Source organism: Sphaeramia orbicularis, chromosome 10, assembly GCF_902148855.1.
Source record: "Sphaeramia orbicularis chromosome 10, fSphaOr1.1, whole genome shotgun sequence".
Taxonomy (NCBI): domain Eukaryota; kingdom Metazoa; phylum Chordata; class Actinopteri; order Kurtiformes; family Apogonidae; genus Sphaeramia; species Sphaeramia orbicularis.
The window spans coordinates 48161286-48187100 of record NC_043966.1 but is presented as its reverse complement, the minus strand read 5'-3'; the positions used below and the strand labels follow the sequence as shown (position 1 = coordinate 48187100).

Here is a 25815-nt window from a genome sequence, read left to right as displayed (position 1 = left end):
TCATTCTACGGGTCATACAATAGTCTGATCACAGCCAAACAAGATAAAGGTTCATGCGTGATCATGTCAGGAAATCAAAGAGGAAATCAAAGCCTTTGACTCATCTTTAATCACTCAAATTATTATTTTCCAACAATGAGACAGAAGACGGTCAGACGCAGTATCATCCTCCCATCACAGGCTTCCTGTTGCCTCCCCGGCGTTAGCCGGTCCACCGGTCCGCCACAGCCCACTGCTGATGCCCATCTGACCGGTGTTCTGTCGACACCGGCATGGGTCCGTGCTGACCCGAGTCACCAGAGGACATCGAGATGACAATCGGTGGAGTCAATGAGTGACTGGACTGACTTATAAATGTTCTCACAGACATTAACACTACATTAAATGCATTTATCAACCAGTGAATTTTATGTCCTTGTCTCTTTATATGGTTGTTGCTGAATGTCCTCCCGGGCAGGATTGGCTTTGATGGGTCCAGGGTTGGTCTGGTTGGTTCTGGTTCTGGTGGGGGGGATGTGCTGCTCTGGCAGTAGGATGACGTGTCTGTGTGTTCATTGTTCTTCTGTGTATCTCTGATGTGCACATCAATCGGTTGTATGACCTTTGTCACATTATTAAAGGTTTCTCAGTGTCACCTCTAAGTGTCGCCAATGGTTCCAAAGCACTAGAAACGTGCGTACGCCAGCTATGGACTTGGCGTGGAGGACCGCACATTTCCACGGTCATTGCACTCTTTATATATCTGAATGTGAGCGTGGAAAAGGGTGTACGCCAGGTTTTTGTGTGTATGCACGCTTTATACATGAGGCCCCTGGACTTTTTGATCTGTGGTTCTACTCAATTTAGTATGGAAGAGAAACATGATAGAGGTAATGAAATCAAGAACAATGTGTAGAGAAGCATTAACAAACAACCAGACTGTCAGGACAGAGAGGAGTGTGTAGTATCATATGAATTAAATATAGTTTGCATCATGAGTGTTTTTTTACCTGAACACTTCTACATGGGCATAGACCCAAGGGAAAAGAGAATGCTGGATCAAACAGATTGGAGACACATAGGCTACAGAAAAGGATACAGGTGATGTTGAATCCATTATATTTACTATTACTATATTTCTGAAATGTCTGGCACAGACATTTTTGAATCTTCTGAAATATTCAATATTGACCCACAAATTTTTCATACTTTTGTCTTGTTCTTTTAGTCACAGCCCCAATGTCTTTAGATTTCATTTGGAAAGGATAATTTGTCAGGTTCTGTGATTTGCTTGCTACTAAAACACAACTTAAACAGTTGAAACATGGCTTAAATGTAACCCTAACTCTTATGTGAGTTGGTAATTACTCACGGAGAGGTTAATAAGCACTCCTTCTTCCAATTCTTAACATAATAGCCTATGAGGAATGCGGATCACGTAAGTAAAATAAATGTGACCCAGGTTGTATTTCATACATGCACTGTAAAACTTAAAACTGATCATTTAAAATGGTTAGGTTTATATTTGAGCCATGTCTGAAATTATGTAGTTTAGGTTGTGTTTCAGGTACATTTTAGCCACAGACACTATATGTTACCTTTAAAAAACCTTTACTCCTCTGTTACAATGTAAACCCCGAGTAAAAATTCAATCACAAGACTGTATGTTAAAATGTATGAGGTTTAAATCTATGTTTAGCTTCTACAAGTAACCTGACATTAGACAAAAATCATAATTAGTAAAACCAAGAATATATTAGTGCTTGTGATAATATCATGCAAAGCAGAAGGCACAAATTGTCAGCTTGTTCTACTAATCTGTGCTGTGAAATGAAACATGTTTGACTGTCAGAGATATTCACTGCACACAAGCCATGCAATTAAGCACAGACGGTTTGAATTTGTCACATGCAAATTAAAATGTATTAAACGTCCCATATTGATTTTTCAAATAATTAGGCGGTTATATTCAGGCTTGATAGCCACAATTTAGCAGTAAGACCTCCAAATAAAGATGTAGCCTCAGTTCACAAAAACTGTAGTTGTAGCCAAACATCACACAAATATAAGTCAACAGTACAATTGTTTGTGCCTATTTTGAGTGACTTATCAATACACATTTGTACACTCAATATTGAAAGAAACAGAAGGGTTGTGCTTTGAGTTTTACTGTTATCTAAAGCTCATGAGCTAACATGTCATTATCTCAAGATAACACAGCTTGTTGTCACATGATGAGTTAATTTATCCCACTATTTCAACAAAACAAGCTTTGCTATCTTGAGATAAGTAATCTGTTATCACATCAAAATAAAATAACTGTTTAATGCAATGCAGCATAGTTGAACCTGAGATTCAGGAGGTAAAATGCGGTTTCCGACCCAGTTGCAGAACACTGGACCAGCTCTACACTCTCCACAGGGTGCTCAAGGGTTCATGGGAGTTTGCCCAACCAGTCCACATGTGTTCTGTGGATTTGGAGAAGGAGTTTGATCTTGTCTCTCAGGGTATCTTGTGGAGGAGTGCTTCAGGAGTATGGGGTCCGGGGCCCTCTGCTAAGGGCTGCCTGGTCCCTGTATGACCGAAGAAGGAGCTTGGTTTGCATTGCCGGCTGTAAGTCAGATCTGTTCCAGGTGCATGTTGGACTCCGGCAGGGCTGCCCTTTGTAACCAGTTGTGATCATGATCTTTACAGACAGAATTTCTACGTGCAGCCAGGGGCCGGAGGGGGTCCAGTTTGGGGACCACAGGATTTCATCTTTGCTTTTGCAGATGATTGTGTCCTGTTGACCTCATCAAACCTGGACCTTCAGTGTGCACTGGGGCCGTTTGCAGCTGAGCGCAAAGTGAGTGGGATGAGAATCAGCACCTCCAAATCTGAGGCCATGGTTCTTGACTGGATTAATGTGCCCTGCCCTCTCCGGGTTGGTGGACAAGCCTTGCCCCAAGTGGAGGAGTTCAAGTATCTCAGGGACTGGAAAAGTTTGATTATAATTCCAATTCCCAAAACAAATAATCCTAGGCAGCTAACAGAGTTTAGACCTGTTGCTCTCACATCACTTACTATGAAGATCTTTAAGAAAAACATGAAAGAGGAGATTGTCTCTTTAGTGTGTGATCAACTAGACCCATTACAGTTTGCTTATCGAGCTGGGAAGGGGGTAGAGGATGCCAAAATCCTCATTCTCAAAAAATATATAAGCACTTGTGTTGCTGCCACATTTCATTTATGCCTGTTTTCTGTGCATTTCATTGTTATTGTGGTTGTGCACCACCAGAGGGCGCTGTAGCACATGTGTAAGATTTGTGTGCAGAGCAGAGGTTTTTCTTTAGAAGAAGAAGAAGCGATCTGAGAGAGAATGGATGCACGGACGTCACTGAGCTAAAGTTTAAGATTTAAATTTGATAAGAAAGAAAGAAGAAGACGACCAAAATTAATTCCTTTCTTGGTACTCAGCCAACGAGGTATTGTTATGTCTGTTTATTTTGCAGAAGTAGTTTTATTTGTCGATTGTCTTTATTTTGTGTAAGCTAATTATTGTCTTGTCTGTGCCTTTTGAGTTTTCACGGTGTGATTTGTGAATCGGACCAAACTAGATTCGAATAAATCCATCTGTAGAGAAAACCACTTGTGTCTGTCGTACCTGGAGGAATTACAACTTGGAGAAGCCTGCTGCCTGGATATCTGCCTGCCTGTCTGTCTGACCACGTCTCCCTGTCTGCTCCCCAGCAACCCACCTGCCTTCTGTCCCTGACCACGTCTCCTGTCTTTGCTCCTTTGGCTCCATCTGGCTTTCCTGGTTCCCGACTCACCTGCTGCCTGCTCCTTGTCTGTTGCTTGTCTGTTGGAAGATAAAGACTGTTCTAACAGAGATCCTGGTTCTGCTTTTGGGTCTTCTGTTGTAATCATTACAATCTCCCCTTATCTTCATTCTGTACACAGACAGTTGCAGGTCTCATAAAGAGGGCAGCTACTTGATAAAGTTCTCAGATGATACAGCACTCCTTACTCCGACCTGACAAGGGTCAGAGTCGGACCATGGTAGTGCCCTGTCAGATTTTGTGGACTGGTGTGATAATTTCCTTGACCTTAATGTGGAAAAAAAACAAAGAGTTTGTCATTGATTTTAGGAAAAACTGTTAAACCTAAGGCAAATTCAATCCATGGGAATGAGGTTGAAATTATTGAAACCCACAAATACCTAGGTACTGTGTTTGACTCCCACTTGAAGTTTGACAAAAATACCAAATGTATTGCCGACAAAGAATGCATTTACTAAGAAAGCTGAACTCCTTTAAGGTCTGCAACAGAATTTTGTGTATGTTTTATTGTGTATCATGGGTGTATTCCACCCAGGTGAGGTGGTCACACCAGGTGGTCGGGTTCTTGGAGACGAGGCATCGGAGACAGGTCTCGAGCTCTTGTTTGAGGCATGTGCCCATTGGACTGTGGGTGGTAACCAGAAGAAATGCTGATGGTAGCACCGAGGAGCTGGCAAAACTCCTTCTAAAAACGTAAGATAAACGGGATCCTCTGTCTGAAACAATATCACTGGGGAAACCATAAATCCTGAAAACCTGAGTCATCGTGACCTCTGCTGTTTCCTTTGCAAAAAGAACCTTAGCAAGGGGAATGAAATGTGCCATTTTAGAGAAATGGTCTACCACTATCAGGATGGTTGTGTTACCTTTAGATGGTGGCAGTCTGGTCACAAAGTCCATGGAGATATGGGACCACGGTCAGTGAGGCACAGGTAGCGGGTGAAGCAGGCCCATCTGGGCTGGACAGGAGGTCTTATTGCAAGCACAAACTGGAAGGCTGCCACATACTCGGTGACAGTCTACTCCATGGCTGGCCACCAGAACGGCTCTGTGATAACAAACATCGTTCACTTTACCCCTGGATGGCACGTGAGCATGGACGTATGAGTCCAGTGGATGACCTTTGAGCGTAGCGACATGGGGACGAAAAACGATTACATGGACACCAACTAGGCACCGAGCTGACAACATTTGCCTGCTCCACATCTGATTCTATTGGCAAAGAAACTGCTCCAACTACCCTGTTCAGTGGAAGGATTGTTTCAGATTCTTTGGGAACAGGTTCAGCATCATAAAGGTGGGACAGAGCATCTGGTTTAGCATTTTGTGAGCCTGGTCGAAAGGAAAGCGTGAAGTTGAACCTGTTAAAGAACAGAATCCATCTGGCCTAGTGTGAGTTGAGTCTCTTATCTTTCCTGATGTATTCCAGATTTTTATAATCTGTCCACACTAAAAACGGCTGCTCTGCCCCCTCCAACCAATACCTTCACTCTTCCAATACTGCCGTGACAGCTAACAGTTCCTTGTTTCCCATATCATAATTCTTCTTGGCTGAGGTCAGCTTACAATGGAATTGCACAGGGGTGCATCCTGTTGTCCTTTGCTGACCTCTGGGACAATACTGCCCCAATGCCCTCGTTAGATGCATCCACCTCAACCACAAACTCTGGCTGGGGTCAGGTACAGTAAGCACTGGCGCCATCATGAATCTTTCCTTGAGGCACTGGAAAGCCTTCTCAGCCTGTGGGGTCCACTGAAAAGATACCTTGGAAGAGGTGACTACATGCAGGGGTACAGTGACAGAACTGAAATTTTGAATGAACTTTCTTTAAAAAATTTGCAAATCCCAGGAACTATTGTACCTTTCTCCAGCTGCCCGGGGTTGGCCAATTAGCCACAGCACTGACCTTAGCTGGGTCCATTTGTATCTGGCTCGAAGAGATGACATAGCCCAGGAAAGAGACAGTGGCTGCATGAAAATCACATTTTTCAGCCTTCACGTAGAGATGGTTCTCCAGCAGTTTCTGGAGGACTTTCCGAACATGAGTTACATGGGTCTCAGTGTCTGGAGGAAAAATTTGAATGTCACCGAGGTACACATTGTGACATTGTGGGCCAAGTCCAACATGGAATAGGAGACCTAGGTCTTGGTGAGAGATGACCCTGCTGGATGAAACCAGCCCCACAAGAATGGAGGAAGATGGTTGTCGCTGAAATCAGTCAGCAGAAGGAGTCCAGCAGGTTCACCAAGGCTGTGTTGCAAGCTAAGCAGGACCAGCGGATGAGATGGGAGAGTGTGGAGAAACGAAAGATCACCTGGAATGAAATATGGGATATGGAGGCAAGCTGGATAAGCTAATTCGCACCACCTATGATGTCCTTCCATCCCCTCTCGACCAGTGGCTGGGCGAAGATCCATCTTGACCCCTCTGCTCAACACCAGCGGCACTCTGGCACATCCTCACTGGGTGCAAAGTCCACCTCTCCCAAGGGTGATACACCTGAAGACACAATCAAGTGCTTAAATGCCAGGCAGCTACTCTGGAAAGCGAGAGAACCACCACCAATGCCTTACCACCCAGAAGAACCACCTGTAGCATGCCTGTTACATTTGTCCGGGAGGGGGAATGAGAACAGTGCAAACTCCACCCTAGCACCAGGATGGGGGAACTAGGGGCAGCCTGCGATTGGCAGAGATTGCAGTCACCAACCTGAGGCCGGACCTGGTCCTGTGGTCCAACTCGCACTCCAGAGCATACATAGTCGAGCTCACTGTTCCTTGGGAGGATGCTGTACAGGAAGTCTTCGAAAAAAAAAAAACTGCACTATACAGATCTTGCAGCAGAGGCAGAACAGCGAGGCTGGTCTGTGAAGCTCTGCCCTCAGGAAGTCAGGTGTCGGGGCTTCGTGGCAACATCCACAGTAAAACATTCATTCATTCATTCAACATTCATTTCTATATATAGTAATTATTTGTTTTAATCTGTTTATTTCTTTGTATTTTATGGATTGTTTGTTTTATCTTGTTGTACAGTGTCCTTGGGTGTCTTGAAAGGCGCTTATAAATAAAATGTATTATTATTATTATTATTAAAACTGATGAAGGACCTGGACATTAGCAGACCAGCCCTACGCCAGACAATAAAAGCACCCCTGGGCTCTGGGGAGAAGCAACAGCCCTTAGCACTTACTTTTCCTGCCTCTCCTCTGTTTTGATTGGTTGCTTGATTGGAACATTCACAACAGTTTCTGCCCTCAGAACATCTTCGGTAAGCAAAAGTCTTGTCCTGCTCCAGGCGCAGTCCAGTGGGGGGGTCTGAGTGCAAAGGACAGCAAAGAGGACTGGGCCGGAGGAGACCAGCAGGAAATATCTGCTGTGTGGCCACAATGAGCAAAACCTCAGCAGGGAAGGCAGCCAAAGGAGCCAGTGGGCGGAGGAAGGTATCGGACGCCAGTATTGGAGCCGACGACCACCCCTGGGCTCCAGGGGAGAAGCAAGAGCCCTTAATGCTTACTTCTCTTGCCTCTCCTCTGTTTTGATTGGTTGCTTGATTGGACCAATCACAACAGTTTCAGCCCTTAGAACATCTTATGGTTAGCAAAAGTCCCATCTGCTCCATTTTACCTGGCCGACTACAGACCAGTGGCTCTCACCTCTCATGCAATCAAGGTCCTGGAGCAACTGGTCTTAGCTCAGCTGAGGCCACAGGTGAAGACATTTTTAGACCCTCTGCAGTTTGCATATCAGCCCCATTTGGAAGTTGATGATACTGTTATATACCTGGTGCAATGAGTTCATAAGCACCTGGATGGTGGAGGAAGCACTGTTAGGATCACATTCTTTGATTTCTCCAGTCCTTTTAGCACCATCTAGCTTCTGTTACTGGGTGAGAAGCTGCAGGTGATGGGTGTCATCAGTGATCTCCTGGATTACTGACTACCTGACAGGTAGGCCACAATTTGTCTGTCTGGGCAGTGTCCTGTCTGATGTGGTGGTCAGTGATACAGGAGCTCCACAGGGGACTGTACTCTCCCCTTTCCTCTTGATTGGAACATTCACAATTGTACCCTGTGGTGTACCCGTATACACCACAGACTTCCAGTACAACTCTGAGTCATTTCATCTACAGAGGTTTTCTAATGACTCAGCTGTTATGGGGTGTATAAGAGCATTTTCACACTGCGTCCCCAAGTCCGTATTCCAAGTACGTTGGACCCCAAAGTCTCCTTAATTTTATCAATTAAGGATAAAACGTCTGCAAGTATCGTACCTGAGTACAGCTGAGAAGGTAGCCCTGGGTACAGACTGCATGGACTCCAGTACGGTACCTTGCCGTGTGAAGGTGATCCATGCCCGAGAACGAAGGTGACCTTATCACCACTCCAATGACAGAAATTACTTAATCACCACAAGACCATAGACGGCACTCCTGTTGTGTCCTGAAAAAGCCTCAGATCTGCGCGGCACAGGCTCGCCTTACCGACTGAATCACTTGGTGATATATTAGGGACAACAAAGGTTGCTCTTCTTCACTTTACTTCAAACAGGCTAACAGATAAAAAACTCTTGCCTGTCTTGCCACTTTGTAGACAAATGAATAGAACAGTCGCTTGGTTGATGAAGTAAGGTTTTTTTTTCTTCTGACTTCCGCGTTTGTTAGATAGCTGCAGAATTCCTTCCACAATGCTTCCGACTGTTTCAGTCCGTAACACTCACTGGTACTAGGGCAGGGGCCGCAGTACCTGCTTGTGAATGCGACATCTGCATGAAAGGTGTGAGCGTATTCAGGTGTGACAAACAGCCATGTGTCACTTAAGTACCAAATACAGGCACCTTTGTTCACTTAAGCACTTTAACTTGCACGTGTAGTTTACAGCAGCACTTTAAACAAACATATTGGCACAAACAGAGTAATTGCACACAATTGTTTTTTTTAAAGTAGTTTATTGATTTTATTGTCTTTCCTTTTCAGTTTTTACATCCAGTGGTACTTGTATTTTAATTGATTGATGATTGCTTGGCCCTGGAGAAAAGGAGACACAAATTAGACACAAAAAGATAAAGTGCAATGTAAATGTGCAGTATTTAAGTTTAGTTTTGTTTAGTGTCTGTGTGAGTGGATTTTAAAGTGTTTTAGTGAATGGTGTTTTAATGTTTGTACCTACCATGTCCTTGTGTCCAGGTCCATCAGCTAAAAGAGTCCCAGCATGAACAACAACCCTTAAGAAGGTTCCAGCCTGGACCAAGGCAGGGAAATGTGTGGGGGAGCCGGGAGGTGTATTTTATTGGTTTATGGGTTTTATTTAACTTTGGTGTTTAGAGTTTTTAGATGTATAGTTTGGGTTTTAGATAGGTTATGGTTGTGGGTTTTAGTTATGGAGGTTTTAGATTAGTTTTAGCAATTTATGTTGATTTGTAACTTCCCTATGGAGTTGTAGTGGTTTTAGCCAGTTAAGTTGAACAGTATAAAAGGCACCCATTTTCATCAGTTGTGGTTTGACTGCTGGAGAAGACACTGCTGCTCCAACCTCCACATGCACTTGCACTTGCATTTGTTTGGCATTTGCACTTTTTTAGCCTTTGCACTTTCAGCACTTGCACTTTGTGTGAAATAGATATTATTGAAAATATTTTTTAAAAATTGTGGACCACACCATCTCCTGCCTCTGCCTCATCTCCTTCCTCATTTCACGGACCTCCACCCGCTAAACGGCCAGCCTACGTCACACCAGGTACGGCACAGATCCAGATACCCAGTGTGAAAACACCCTAAGAGAGGGAGAGGAGGGGGAGTACAGGAAACTGGTAGAAAATGTTGTGGAGTGGACTAAACGGAATCACATGAGGCTGAATGTCAACAAGACCAGGGAGACGGTGGCTGACTTCAGGAAGAAGAGGATGCCTTCATAGCCAATGGATCAGGAGAGAGACTGTGGAGGAGGTGGGGGAGTATAAATACCTGGGGGTGGTGATCAGCAACAGACTGGACCGGAAATCCAACACAGAGGTTGTGTAAAAGAAGGAGATGAGCACACTATTTTCTGAGGAAACTTGATCCTTCAGTGTATGCATCAAGATGCTGGAGATATTCTACCAGTCTGTTGTGGCCATCTTCTTTGTGGCTGTTTGTTGGGGTAGCAGCATCAGTACCAGCAACACCAACAGACTTGATAAAATCATCATGAAGGCTAGCTCTGCAATCAGTTTGAGGCTGGACAATTTTGTGACCGTGGTGGAGAAGAAAGAGGACGCTCAAGAAACTGGTCTCCGTCATAGACAATGACGAGCACCCTCTCCACCACACACTGGACAGACAGCGGAGCACATTTTCAAAAAGACCATTACAGCTCCGCTGTACAGCAGACAGATGCAGGAAATCTTTCTTGCCACATGCCATTTCACTGTACAATAAACTTGCCTGATGATCAAACCTGGTCATAAACATATTTCCACTATGTGCTTTACTGTCCATTTACTGAAAAATTCCATTTTACGTTGCACATTATAGTTTATTGTTGCACCTTACTGTTTTTGTATGATTTTTTTTTTTTTTTTTTTTTTTTTTTACACTTCTAATTAATTATGTTCTGTGTGTTTGCTCTTGTATTCTATGTTGATCTTAGATTCTATTTTTGCTGTCTGTCATGCTCCTGGTGCACTACAATTTCCCAGTTTGGATTAATAAAGTATCTATCTATCTATCTATCTATCTATCTATCTATTGAAATGTGCTTTGACTTGTGTTTCACTGAAGATATCATAACAACACTGATGTTAGAACATTAAAACATTTACTGCTTTGTAATGTTACCATGTCTTTTCACAGTCCTTTAGAACATTACTCATTAGCTGGCTTGGCGGCCAGCTGACTCAGGGCTCACGTTCATTGTCTAGTATGTTTGGTGAACAAATCAGTGAATATGGACTGTTCCATGCCACATCGGTCTATACACTCTACACTCATATGGCCCAGACTGACGGCATTTACTGGGGAAGTTTGTTAAAACAACATGGAATGTGGAGATTTGTGTTCATGTGGCTTTGTAAGTGTAACCACATGAGAAATTATATGGTGATGAGCTTGTGCAAACTCCCAACCACGTTAACTGTTAGCTCAGAGAGAAGAATGGCCTTAGGCTCCACTTAACTGAAAAAGGAACTAATTATTTCAAGTAGTTCAATTCATTCACCCAAAAGATTCATTGTTTTGAATGACATGACAGTATTGTAATAGGGATTGAATCATATTAAATCGCAGTGCTCATGTTCATCAAGTAGAAGAAGAAAGTGACCCAGTGTTACCTTGTGCCTCACTAACATGTCTGAACAGTATTCAGATGACAAAGGAGGTCGAGGCTCCAAAGGAATACCCTGGATGAGGCTTTAAATACATAATGAATATTTGATGATTACGTCCATTTTTTTTGTTTGTTTTTGTTGCTGGCTAAGCAGAGACACACCTGCATCTCTGGTCTTATCTTCTTTCTAATCCAAATTGCTCCATAGGCATTGAATACTTAATTTTATGGGTGCAGTGATAAATTCAAAAATGAACATTACCATTGTGTTTGCACCATCAACACGAGACAGCAACCTCAGAGGCAGATGCAGCATAAAAAAAACAAAAAAGACAAAACACTAATGTTTCTTGTGTGTAAAACCCACTCACTTGGCATGCGCTTGGTGACAGTTTTTTCATATTTTTGGGATTTGTTTCACATTTTTTACCATCTGTAAAAGCCATTCTCAATCCATGCCATGTTCTGTTGTATTCAGAAAAAAAAGATGACTGGGTTAAAAGGGTTTATTTACACTGCTGGCAAAAGCTTCTCCTTTCTTGGGCTTCTCCTTTCTTATCCACCTTCCTCTGGAAGGCCTCCTCTTCTTTAATGATAATATTAGCTATCTGGCCAGCTGTTGTGCACAGCTAAGGCAGGCAGCTGATCAAGAATCCTTATGACATATACAGCAGTGGCTGCAGATGTGTGCTCTGATGTCGATTTACAGGCTAAGGTCAGGTTATTTTTAGCAAAACACAACTTTTTTGCACCAAGGACAAATATTGCCTTTAGATAGTTGTTTTGAGATTCAACATCAGAACCTTTCCTAAATTCATCAATATCTAATGATAGAATACATGTGACAATATATATCATATGTTTATTCTACATAATACCACATAGTTCACCACAATTTGAAAATGAAGCACCTTAAATATAATTAAATATATAACTTGCCAAGAAAGCATGCCTAGTTCGCCTAGTTGTTTTATGATATTATAATGTGGAAGTCTTACATAATACAGCACAAAACACATTGGCTTCACAAAATAAATTTGCTAAATTAAATAAGTAATATGATAAAAAAAAATACCACATTGTCCATTTTTCCTTTGTCAGAAATAGGATTTGTTGAGAGGTATGGTCATATTTTTATATATATAATCATTCTAATATCTATCTGCCCATCAGTCCTTTTCCATCCACTGCTTTTCTGTTCTCCTGTTCTTACTTACTTTCTCCTTCAAACTACCTAATCATAATAAAACCAATGTAATGGATTATTGGGTAAGAGGATGGGCACTGGTGCCTCTGTATGTTTGACACTCTCTCTTACTCTTCATATTTCAATAAAAGCATTCAGTGTTGAGTCATAATAGTCTGTAATAATACTGTTTTTATGGAGATGAATTTTATGACTTTGACAGATCATGGAGGTACTGCGGTCATACACATGGCATTATGTTGGACTGTGTCTGAACAAGAAAAGGAAAACTCCTCAGAGCTACCTGGATAATTCAGTTGTGTTGTTTAAAATGTCATTGGTAATACTGGTGTGTTTGCCCACCATAAACACACACGTACTGCAGCCGTAAAAACTAACCTGGTTTACACTGACACCAGGTACTGGAACAGGGGCTTGATGAGGCACAGCTGGTGCAGTAACTGTGTTTGAGTTGGTAGCACTGCGAGGTTCTTTCCTGGGGGCTGTTTTCCCACTGGGGGGCTTACTGCGTGGCCTCAGGAGGTTCTGATGCTCCAGAGAGCGCAGAGGCAACAGGTCCTTTTCCCTCACTGCCGAACTGTAGAGAGATATGCATCACAATGTGAACATACAGTATTTGTAGCCAGGCACTAGGGTCTCAGATTACTGTTGTGCTGTTTTATAGTGACACAAACAGACCTTGGCCAAGTCAATAGGGTGAATGTGTTAAAACAGGGGTGTCAAACTCATTTTAGTTCAGGGGCCATATCCCCCCAGTATGATCTGAAGTGGGCTGGACCAGTAAAATAATTACATAATAATGTATAAATAATGCCAACTCCAAACATTTCAATGTGTTTTTATAGTGAAAACAGTAAAATTACATTATGGAAACGTTTACATCTATAAACTGTCCTTTTAAAAATGTGAATAACATGAACAACCATGGAATTATGGAAAAATTATGAAGAAAAATAAGTGCAATTTTAACAATATTTTGCCTCTCCTTATCATTTGTAAATGTGCATTACAACTTACAGATCAAAATGGATCTGCAAAATACGCAAAATATTTTAGTAAATGACAGAATATTAGTAAAATTGCACTTACTTCTCTTAAGACATTTCTTTTTTTTTTTCTTTTTTTTATGGGCTCAGCTGGCTGACAGGCAGCTGTCTGTACCGATAAGGCAGCAGCCGACACCAACTGTACTCCCAGTCATCATTGCCCATTTTTGTAACACCTTTGCTTGTGTATCCTCTTTTATTTGGACATTTTACCAGGGAGTATCTCACACAACTTTTTTTTTTTTCTCTTTTTTTCTTCCTACTTGTCTTGTCCAGCGTTCTAACAGCAGAATGGTAGTCTGGCTCCTTTTGGTGCTGAACAAATTTGCGTTGCCAAGGGTAACTTCATAAAGTATATGAAGCACCCTTTGATATTCTACTGTGTTTATTATGAGTTTTGTTGAACCACATTTCGATGCCGGACCTGACATGGGGGGTGGGGGTGGGGGGGCAGAAGAAGGGGAGAAAACAAGAGAGAAGAAGGTGGCGAAGACCCTCACAAGAAAGTATCAACAATACAAACAGCAACAACCATGGAGACAATTATAATGATGACAATAACTACAACCAGAACTGAGTAAACTGGGCAGAAGAGAGAGAAGAAAACAAAACAAAACAAACAAAACTACAAAAAAAACCAAAAGAAAAAAAACACAACAATGAGATACATAAGACCTATGAAATGAAGAATATAAGAAAGCATGAACAAAATGTCATATACCACATTCGCACAAATAATACCTATAACAAATAATACCAGAAACAAATCCACACAACATCAGTTGTTCACATTCATCTGCTGTGACAGAGTGAACCAGGCAAACAGACTGAGGTGAAGAACACACACATGTAACCACAACCGCACTCCCTCCAAGGATCAGGGACTGACCAAGAGGGCCCCAAGGCCCGGCCATCCAGCAGACACCACAGAGAGGGGAATCCAGCCCGCCCCCCCCGAGAGGCAACAGTGTGCCCGCCCCGAAGATGGTCGAGGGAGGCCCCCACCAGAGGCCCCACAGCAGCTGAGCACAGGCCCCAGGAGGCCAGGGACGCCAGCCGCCACCCCCCCGCCGGGGGCCGGCCACCCAGGGGCAGGCAGGGCGCCGGTCCCCGAGCCCCACGAGCCCAGGAGCCACCCATCTCCCCGGGCAGGGGTCCCACCCAGCACACCGGGCGGCCAGGCCGGCCCAGACCGCCACCCGCTGCAGGCCAGTGCGCACCCCGATGCCACAGCCAAGTGCCCCGGGGACCCGGAGGCCCACCTCCCCATCCCACCAAGCCCAACCCCCAAACCCCACACACACCCCAGTCCCCCACTCACCCACACAAGCATATGCACACACACCCACTGACTCCCAGACATACACACCACCCATCCCACTTGTTCGACCATTCACACACACACACACACACACACACACACACACACACACACACACACACACACACACCCACAAACACCTCCACCCATGCCCATACACCCACCTACCCACATGCACGCCCACACGTACACATCTACACATACACACATACCCACACATGTACCCACATCCATCAACAGCCCCTCCCACCCACCTGCACACACCAGACACGCGTATCTGGAGTGCTGCCCCCCCCAGCAGCGAGCAGCCCCGCTGTGAGTCCCCCCAAGGCACCCGAGCGCAGCCCCAGCACCAACCGCAGCCCAGGGCGGCAACACCAGCTGCCAGGAACCCCACCGCGGTCCACCACCCCGCCAGCAACTGCCACACCGCCGATGCCCGCATACACACATCTTTCCTGGTCCCAACACGACCTGTGGTGGGCAAGAGAGCGGCTAGCCCAGCGCCCCCCCCCCCCCCCCCCCCGACCACAATTCCCATGCACACACATCATTCAACAGAGGGCGGCAACCCCCCAGCAATGCAGCCAGGTGAGCCCCAAGCCAATGTTCCAGCCCCCCTCCCCCAGGGCCCCCCGCCCCAGACGGCATCCAGGAAACAGGGGTGTGGAAAGACCCCCCCTCCCCCTCGCCTCCCCACCTATCAGTGTTTTGAAGTGTGAGGTGTGTATGCAAGCAATTAAAATTGAGGAGCATAACTGCGCACCACTGAGGGCGACACCACACAGGCAGCCTCACCCACTGGCAAGGCACCGCCCACCAGGCGCCACGCAGCCAGCCCCCCAAAAGTGAATGTGTGGTATTAGTGTTTCTGTGTGTTGTGTTGTGGGTGGGTGTAATTAAAATTGAAGAGTTAGCCACCCCAGGGTACCACAGAGGGAGGCCGTTTTAGTGACCCCTCCTGCCGTACCCCCTTGGGATGTGCACCCTCCCCAAGACCCTACGTGCTTTGCGTGAGGGGGGTGGGGAGGCGAGGGGTTGGGGATAGTATGACTAGGAGGAAGTTTTCTCCCAGAAGACGAGCCAGCCGGCATTCGGCACCCCCGTTCCCCAGCACCCGTCCCAAGGCAGGGGCCGCCAAGGAGTGGGGTAGCCCAGAGACCCCGGGCACCCAACGACCGCAGCCAGAAAGCCACCACCCCCCCAGAGGCCATTCACGCACTCAATCATCCTATGCAGTCGAGGGAGCACGGACCTGGGACCAGCCACCCCAAAGCCCACCAAACAAGCGCGGGGACCCACCACACTCCACACCTCCCCAGTCTTACATGCACTAGGGATGCAGCGATCACCGGCACAGTGCCACCCCGCAGCACGAGACCCAGCGACCAGCGCCCCTGCCCCAGGTCCCAATCGCCACCACGGCCGCACCCCACCACCGCACCCCAAGAGAACCCCCAGCGACACCCCCCACCCCCCACAGGGGCCACAACCCCCCAGGCACACCTGCAGTCCCCCTCCCCCACCGCCACCACTCCACAACCCTCTCTCATTCACCAAACATACATGTACATCCACACCCACACACCTGCTGCTTCAGCTCCCCCACACGCCCGCACACACAGACTTGCACGCACAATCCCTCATTCATACTCTAATGCACACATGAGCACTCGTTCACACACACCAACACACACTGACCCACCCACCCCTACACACAAACGCGTGCACACACACACACACTCACACACATTCTCTCTCTCTCTCTCTCTCTCTCTCACACACACACACACACCCACCCACCCACCCACCCACACACACACACACACACACACACACACCACACACACACACCCCAGGACTCCCAGGCACCAGCCAGACACCGGGACACGAACCCGCCCACCCCTGCAGCAGCAAGTCCAGGCCAGCCCAGACACCCCGGCGCATGCCGGGTTCCCCCCCGACCCCGGGAGGGGCAGCACCCGGACCCCAGGGCCCAGGAACCGCACCCCGCCCACCCCCGCCCAGCCCAGCCACCCGACCCGGGGGACGCCGGCCACCGACCCAGGCCTAACCCGGAGCCCCCCACCCCACCACCACAGGGCAACTCCGGCGTCGGGTCCACCCCTGCCCCAACCGGGACAAACACCAAACCGCCCCCAGAGCAGGGCGGTCCAGACCCCCACTCCGAGGGACCACTAGTGACCCGTAGCCCCGCGGCACCTCCTGCCGGCCTCCTAACACTCAGAGTGATGTGATGGAGCTAATCACAGGGGTCCAGAGAAAATGAGACTGGTCCAACTGATTGTTTGAAGAGGCAGATATTGTCTCATTACTTATGTGATCTAATAGAAGGTTCCTAAACTGGTTAATGCTCAGATTGGCTTTTGTTTTCCAATTCACAAGGATAGTTTTCTTTGCGATGCATAAAGCAGTGAGGACCATGTGTGAGGTGTTAGTATCCATGTTGGTGTGGCCCAGGTCACCTAGTAAACACAGTATGGGGTTGGCTGGAATACTGCATCTGAGCCATGTTGACAGGTTCTCACAGACCAGAAGCCAAAACCTCTGGACAGGTGCACATTGCCACAAGGCGTGTATGTAGTTATCAACAGAGTTATCTGTGCACTGTGAGCAGATGTTTGACTGTGTGAGACCCATCTTGAACATCCTTTGTCCTGTATAATGAATTCTGTGAAGAATTTTGAACTGAATTAGTTGTAAATTCGGGTTTTTAGTCATTTTAAATGTATTTGAACATATTTGTGACCATGACTTTTGATCAAAATCACTGGATAAATCTGTCTCCCATTTTGAAGTCGGTAGGAAGATGAAGTCATCTGTTTTAGCATTAAGCCTATATATTTTGGATAGTAGCTTTGGGGTGCGGAGGTTCAAAAATTCTTCCACCTTGATTGGTAGTTGCAAGTTTAACCGGTTAGGGGTATATTTCTTACCTATAATAGATTTGATTTGGTGATATTCAAAAAATTTGGTGCTGCTAATCCCATGTTGTGAGGTGAGCGTATCAAATGGTACAAAGTTTCCATCCACTATGATATTTTCTAAATGTGTTATTCCTTTGTCCTTCCACTGAGTAAAGTTTATAATTCTTTTATTTTGCAGGATGTCAGGGTTGTTCCAGATGGGTGTCTGCTTACATGGAATGGGTGAACATTTATTTATTTTAAGAAATTCCCACCAGGCTGTCAGAGTGGAGCTGATGTTCACACTTTTGTAACATTTATGATGCTTAATGGTTGAACTAATGAATGGTAAGTCAGAGATTGCTAGATCATCACACATTGCTTGCTCTATATCTAGCCATGGCTCTTAAGACATTTCTAGTTTTTCATATTTTTTGTGAAAGGCTAGTTTGTAAATTTACACAATTTCATGTAATTAAACTTTTTTTCACTCTAAAACAGAGGAAAAATTTGGAATTGTCATTGTTTGTAGGTTTTTATGGTAGTATTTTACTGATCTGACCCACTTGAGACTAAAGTAGGGCTTTATTTGGCCCCTAAAGTAAAAGGATTGATTCTTAATATCTTGAGTGTAATTTTTGCATTTCACAGATTCATACTACGGGTGGGATTGGACCCTTTGGTGGGCTGGATTTGGCCCCCGGGCCGCATGTTTGACACCTATGTTAAAATGAAAAAATGTAAGACAACATAAAATAAATAAAACCAGCGTGTGTTCACCTGAACCTGTTTGGATTTGGAAGGATAAAATAGAAGGAAGGTGGTAAAACAACTGGACAGGAAGAGAAGAAGAAGCTAAGAGATCAATATTTATTCTCCAATTAACTGAAAACATGGGTTGGGTGCCTTGTTTGGTCTGACTTTGGTGTGACTCAGGATGAGCATTTTTTCTCATCTGATGTGCAAGGGCCAGTGGTCAGTGGCCATATGTCCACGTTTATTGATCTAATGAAATTATTTTATTATTGTCGATGAACTATACATATAATAAGTTGGAAAATCTGAAAATCTCCTCAAGGGATGAAGGTTAATTCAGTTGCTTTTAATACAAATGTAAATATGTGCAATGAAAACAGTTTTAGTGAAAAATGATATGATGATTACATTCACATTGTCTGAAATACAAATTATCATTGTCTTTAGAAATTTCGGTCAAATCTTCATACAAACAGAATGTAATAAGTTTGCAATTAATTAATGCATAGGGTATCATTGTTATGTATTGTCAAAAACAATACATTACAATGATACAAAGATAAACAGTGGCGTAGTGGTCCCTGGAGAAGTGGGTGTACTCTCAATTTTTGCCTTTTTTTTTTTTGATAGTCCAGAAAACCGCAGTTTAGAAACAGTGACATGTGAGACTACTCTAATTTACCCGAAAATCTGTCAGTAGTATTTGCTTACGATTACAAAATTATCATGACTTGATCTGGGGCAGTTTGTAGGTTTTACTGGTCACACAAGCAGCTGCATGGATGTCAAATGTATTCAAACATAGGATAACGTTAGCCTTTTACAACGTTAGCCCACTCACACAGTTTAACTATTGGTGACAACATCTCTAAATGTGCAGTCATTTGGCCAATAGTTTAAAAGTGACTCATTTGGAAACCAACTTAAAACTTACCTCAGAATTATGTATTCCATGAAAGTAGGTTCTCTTGATATGTGTCACTCATTTGAAAGACGTTTATTCTGCCTTTCTTGTTTGCATTTCCACTAATCACGCATCTTTCAACAAGACGTGCAGTGACCTGTCAATCAACTGGGGTGGCACTGGCACCTGAGGTGTCCAATCAGGTTCCAGAGATGGTCAGCACTAAGTTATCAATATTTTCCTTGACATGACCCATCCTATTCTGCCTCTGATTGGCTAATCACTCCTCATACCTAAAGTTAACCAATCTAATCAGTGAAGGTACCGAGTACTAGCCAATCAGAGGCAGAATAAGGGGGGTCATGGGTTCACCATCCTAGGGGAAAACATGGGCAATTTGACTCGCAGATACTAGTGAATGGTGCACATCAGGGGGATTTAAAAGTGGGTATATGCAATGCTGAATAAAAAATAAGTAGGTATACGCTAGGGCTGTAACGGTACACATACCGAACCGTTTCGGTACACACCTGTTCGTTTCGGTACACAGCTGTACCAAAATTGCACAGTATGTTGAGAAAAAGAAAAAGGGATGAAAGATGTCATTTGATGTGGAACTTTAAATCCGCAGAAGTTCCACACGGACATATTGAAGGAGCGCACAATGAACCCAACAAATATGATGTCAACCTGGAAGGAAGAGACTGAAGACCCTCCGCCATCATTACAGTCCTGTTTGGGATCACTGTGGGTTCACAGTGAAAGACAACAACGGCGAAAGAGACGTTGATAAGATGAACGTTGTTTGCTGCCTATGTACAGTAGTTCTCCCCGGAAGTAAGGGATGCCGTCAAGCTGAAGAAGGAGTCTTATCGAGCCTTGTTGGCTCGTGGGACTCCCGAGGCAGCTGATGGGTACCGGCGGACCAAGCATGTCACAGCCTGAGCGCCTGTGGAGGCAAAAACTCGGGTCTGGGTGGAGTTTGGGGAGGCCATGGAGAAGGACTATCGGTCAGCCTCGAGGAAATTCTGGCAAACCGTCCGGCGCCTCAGGAGGGGAAAGCAGTGCACAACCAACATTGTTTACAGTGGAAGTGGGGAGCTGCTGACCTCAACTGGGGATGCTGTCAGACGGTGGAAGGAATACTTTGAGGATCTCCTCAATCCCACTGTCACGTCTTCCATGGAGGAAGCAGAGGCTGAGGTCTCTCAGTCGTGGACTCGTCCATCACCCAAGCTGAAGTCACCGAGGTGGTTGGCAAGCTCCTCAGTGGCAGAGCACCGGGGGTGGATGAGATTCGCCCTGAGTACCTTAAGTCTCTGGATATGCAGGGACTGTCTTGGCTGACACGTCTCTGTAATATTGTGTGGCAGTCGAGGACAGTACCTCTGAATTGGCAGACCGGGGTGGTGGTCCCCCTTTTTACGAAGGCGGACTGGAGGATGTGCTCCAACCACAGGGAGATCACACTCCTCAGCATCCCAGCTAAAGTCTGTTCCAGGGTACTGGAGAGGAGGATCCAACCGATAGTTGAACCTCAGATCCAGGAGGTACAATGCGATTTTTGTCCTGATCGCAGAATGCTGGACCAGCTCTACACGCTCCATTGGGTGCTCGAGGGTTCATGGGAGTTCGCCCAACTGGTCCACATGTGTTTTGTGGATTTGGAGAAGGCGTTTGACCGTGTCCCTCATGGTATCCTGTGGGGGGTGCTTTGGGAATATGGGGTCCGAGGCCCTCTGCTAAGGGCTCGTATGACCGAAGCAGGAGCCTGGTTCGCATTGCTGGCAGTAAATCAGACCTGTTCCAGGTGCATGTGGGACTCCAGCAGGACTGCCCTTTGTCACCAGTTCTGTTCATAATTTTTATGGACAGAATTTCTAGGCACAGCCAGGGGCCGGAGGGGGTCCGGTTTGGGGACCACAGGATTTTTTCTCTCCTTTTTGCAGATGAAGTTGTCCTGTTGGTCTCATCGAACCTGGACCTTCAGGCCTGGGGCGGTTTGCAGCCAAGTGTGAAGCAAGTGGGATGAGGATCAGCACCTCCAAATCCGAGGCCATGGTTCTCGACCGGAAAAAGGTAGTTTGCCGTCTCCGGGTCGGCGAAGAGTCTTTGCCCTAAGTGGAGGAGTTCAAGTATCTTGGGGTCTTGCTCACAAGTGAGGGAAGGATGGAGCGCGAAATTGACAGACGGATCGGTGTGCGTCTACAGTGATGCAGTCACTGTATCGGTCGGTTGTGGTAAAGAAGGTGCTGAGCCGAGAGGCAAAGCTCTCGATTTACCGGTCAATCTATGTTCCTACCCTCACCTATGGTCATGAGGTCAAGATCCTGGATACAAGCGGTCGAAATGAGTTTCCTCCATAGGGTGGCTGGGCGCACCCTTAGGGATAGGGTGAGTAGCTTGGTCACCAGGGAGGAGCTCAGAGTAGAGCCGCTGCTCCTCCACATCGAGAGGGGCCAGCTGAGGTGGCTCGGGCATCTGTTTCGGATGCTTCCTGGACGCCTCCCTGGGGAGGTGTTCCGGGCATGTCTCGCCGGGAGGAGGCCTCGGGGAAGACCTAGGTTATGTTGGAGAGACTCTCGGCTGGCCTGGGAATGCCTCGAGGTCCCCCCGGAAGAGCTGGAGGAGGTGTCTGGGGAGAGGGAAGTCTGGGCATCCCTGCTTAGACTGTTCCCCCCACAACCCAGCCCCGGATAAGCGGCAGACGATGGATGGATAAATGCCATTGTTGCAAGTGATATACAGTATGAATTACAATTACTAATTAAACAGTTACAGTTATTATTAAAACATTGGTAATTATGCAGAGTTTACATATGAATCTATTCTTTTTAGCAAAAGTTCTCATTCTGTTTCTGTGCATTCATTCTCTGTATGGTGATACCATTACCACTTTCCTCACAGTAATGTGAGAGGGAGGGAGGGAGGGAGGGAGAAACTGAGAGGAGGATGCCTTATGCTGGGGCTGCACAATATTCTTGTGTGTTTTAAAGGTCAATACGTGAGATAAGTTGATTTGAAATTGAAAAATTCTTGTGGTATCATGGCCAAGAGACATAACTGGCTGCATACCACTCCTGATCAACCATTATTTGTTGATGAATGTGATACCATTGGCAAGGAGATACTAATGAGCAACTTCTGGGAACAAGAATGTGAAAAAAATAAGCAAAAAGAAAAGCCCTAAAAAGAAAGAAAAAACAACTGTAAACCTGATATTTGGTAGCATGAAGAAGACAGTATAGGCTGTCAATCTTTAAAAAAGACCTTGAGGTAAAAATAGGTATTGCTTCACGATATTTATATGACAGGGAATGTGCTGTGCTCTCTATTGGTCAGTGTGACAGAAGTGATTGAAGCCACTGAGGAAGGGAAAATAAAGAAAACATTCTAATGCTAGTCTTCCTGACGTGACATTGTGAAGTGTTCCAGATGTGGTGTAGGCTGTCATTCACCATGAAATGCAATAGATAAAACCATACAGATTGTGGGGTCTGACATTGACAGTATTTCTTTTGACTGGCTCTCTTGTTTCAATTTTAGGACTTCCTCTCATCTGTCAGTCAAACCAGTGTACAATTCTAAGCAGCCTGAGCCACTTTTACAGCATTTGTTAAAAAGTGAGCAAATGTAGTAGTCAGTAGCTAGTGCTCAACTATGAAGCAATCAAATTTACAGCACATTTTAATAGTGTACCTACTAAGATCTGTGACATTTGATTCATTCAGGTTAATATTTTTCATCACGCACTGTGGTCTCAAAGGTAACCTCAACACTAATTCAACATTGTAAAGTCTCTTGTGTAGCATAAAATGTGTACAAATAAATAGAATAAATGTGTAGCACAATGTAACAGTAATAACTCAGTCATTCATTTTCTGAACTGCTCAATCCTCGACAGGGTCGCAGGGGACGTGGAGCCTATTCCAGCTACCACTGAGTAAATGTGGGGATGTGTTGCCAGTTCATTGTAAGGGTACAATAATAACAATGTAAAAAAATGTTCTTTGTTCCTTCCATACCTGTGCTGGTTTGCCCGACTCCAGCTTTGGTTCTGGTTATCCTCCCCACTGTTTGACCTCTCTGTCCGTCTGGGCTGCTTCTTCCCTATGGTGTTCCTCCTTGGGGTTGTGACCTCTGGACCTGACAACAGCCCTGGTGACATCCTCATCTTGGATCTTTGGATCTCCCCTGGGGCCTTCTGGCTGAACTTGGCCTTGGCTTTCTCTCTCCCTGGGCTGTAGAGAGTAAAAAAAAGCTTTGTGGTCTCATAAAATGCTGTCAGTTGTTGACACAGTGTATCACTCATCATTCATTCTGAACACACCAGTGGCAATGCTGTTGGGGCCATGGGCCAACATACTGAGGGGGCTCCTTCAACCACCATTATGTTATCAAAAATCAACCAAAGAATGTACAAAACTGCGCGCGCACACACACACACACACACACACACACACACACACACACACATACATATATATATATATACATATATATATATATATATATATATATATATATATATATATATATACACACACACAAGGTGGGGAAGCAAAATTTACAATATTTTGAGGCAGGGATTGAAAGACAGTGTATGACCAATTAGTTTATTGAAAGTCATGAGAATTTATTTGCCACAAGAAAATTTACATAATAGAAAATGTTTTTATTCTATGTGTCCTCCTTCTTTCTCAATAACTGCCTTCACACGCTTCCTGAAACTTGCGCAAGTGTTCCTCAAATATTCGGGTGACAACTTCTCCCATTCTTCTTTAATAGTATCTTTAAGAAAGTCGACATTGCTGTGTGATGTTCTATTGGTAGCATGTTCTAAAACGCCCCAAATAGCATAATCCAGAGGGTTTAGATCTGGGCTAGAAGGCGGCCATAAACATGATTCCCAAAAATTGCTGAAGTTGGATTTGTTGCTGTTGTCAACAAGTGTTTTGGTGTTCTTGTGTAAGATTTTAACTTCAAATCATATTTTACTGCATTTCTAACGGTCTTGTTGTCTACCTCAAGTTCAATTGCCATTTTTCTCATGGATTTGGTTGGATCCTTTAGGATTTTGGATTTGAGAGCTTTAATAAAAGCTTTGGTACGTTTTTTGTTGCTTCCTCCACTTCCAGACTTTCTTGTAATAGTTTTGCTCATAGTCATTCTCTTCTTTACATTATAAACAGTCTTTATGGACACTCCAACTATTTTTGAAATCTCCTTTGGTGTGACGAGTGCATTCAGCAAATCACACACTCTTTGACGTTCGCTTTCCTGATTACTCATATGGGCAAAAGTTTCTGAAAAGGTATGGATAATAGTGTTAGATATGATTATGACATCAATATAAGTTTGGTTTCAAAGCAATTTACGTAGTGCCTGCTGAGAAAAAACAACTAAATGTTCATTGTAAATTTTGCTTCCCCACCCTGTATATACATATATATATTCAGATTCATATTCAGATTTATTAATTGTCATTCAATAAAAACATCCCAGATGCTGTTACAAAACGAAATATATATATATTTTTATATATATATATATATATATATATATATATATATATATATATATATATATATATATATAAATGTTTTTTCTGCAAGGACCTAAATCAATGTTCAAAAGGCAGTGCTTGTCAACACCAAGATGTTTCCTATTCAGACGTTAATGCAAATTGTCCACTGGTTGTTTGCTTTGTTATTGAGGAGGTTGAAGCCATTTCAGTTACCACATTTGGACATTGCCGTGGAAGAAACGGCCAGGGGGCCTAAGCAGTTCCATGTCTCATCTGTTCACAAGCTGCATATCTGGAAAGCATCTTTGTTTTTTAAACTATTACAAAAACTAAACCATTACTTTTGTAGATTTTCCAACAAATACAGTTCTTACCAGTAGGTCCCCCTTGTATCTTTGTATTCTGCTGATGATGCAGCTGCAGGGGTGCTGATGGATCCACAGGGCTTGTTTTTCGCAGCTGTACCCACTCCTGGCACTTCATTCCCTGGAGAAAAAGTCTCAGGGTCCTGGGTGATGGAGCCTGAACATTGGACAGTTTGACAACAAGTATTCAAGATCTAACTAACTACATATATGTGTGTGTGTGTATATATACACACACACACACACATATATAAAAAAACTGTTTACTTTGGATATAGAGATTTTAATCCTACATATATACTAACCTGTACCATGATCTTCTTGTTGTGTGGGCACAAGGGGTTTGGTTTGAGCTTGGACCTTGTTTAACCAGCTGTCCAACTGCCACTTGTTGGTGGAGGGTGGCTCTGGCTACAGAGGAGAAACAAAAGCTTATTGATAAACTAATGTTCTTACCTCCGCCAGGAGGTATTGTGATCACTTTGCTTTGTGTGCGTGCGTCTTTGTTTGTTGGCAAGGTAACTCAAAAAGTTATGGACAGATTTTCATGAAATTTTCATGAAATGTTGATACTGGCACAAGGAAGAAATGCTTAAATTTTGGTGGTGATCGGGGGTGGGGGTGGGGATTTCTCTTGGTGGAGGTCTGCGGTCTTCGAGTGCT

The 25815-nt window shown here is 44.6% G+C and overlaps 1 protein-coding gene across 1 annotated transcript in view; it reads right to left on the bottom strand.

The window, feature by feature from the left end:
- aff2 (AF4/FMR2 family, member 2) overlaps positions 1–25815 on the bottom strand; it is a 437847-nt gene that overhangs the window by 45673 nt on the left and 366359 nt on the right. Inside the window, exons 12-15 of the mRNA XM_030145497.1 lie at positions 25458–25563; positions 25162–25309; positions 23286–23501; positions 12685–12883 (exon numbers count right to left, since the gene is read on the bottom strand). Of these exons, the coding sequence (XP_030001357.1) occupies positions 12685–12883; positions 23286–23501; positions 25162–25309; positions 25458–25563 (669 nt within the window). The remainder of the gene's footprint in view (positions 1–12684; positions 12884–23285; positions 23502–25161; positions 25310–25457; positions 25564–25815) is intronic.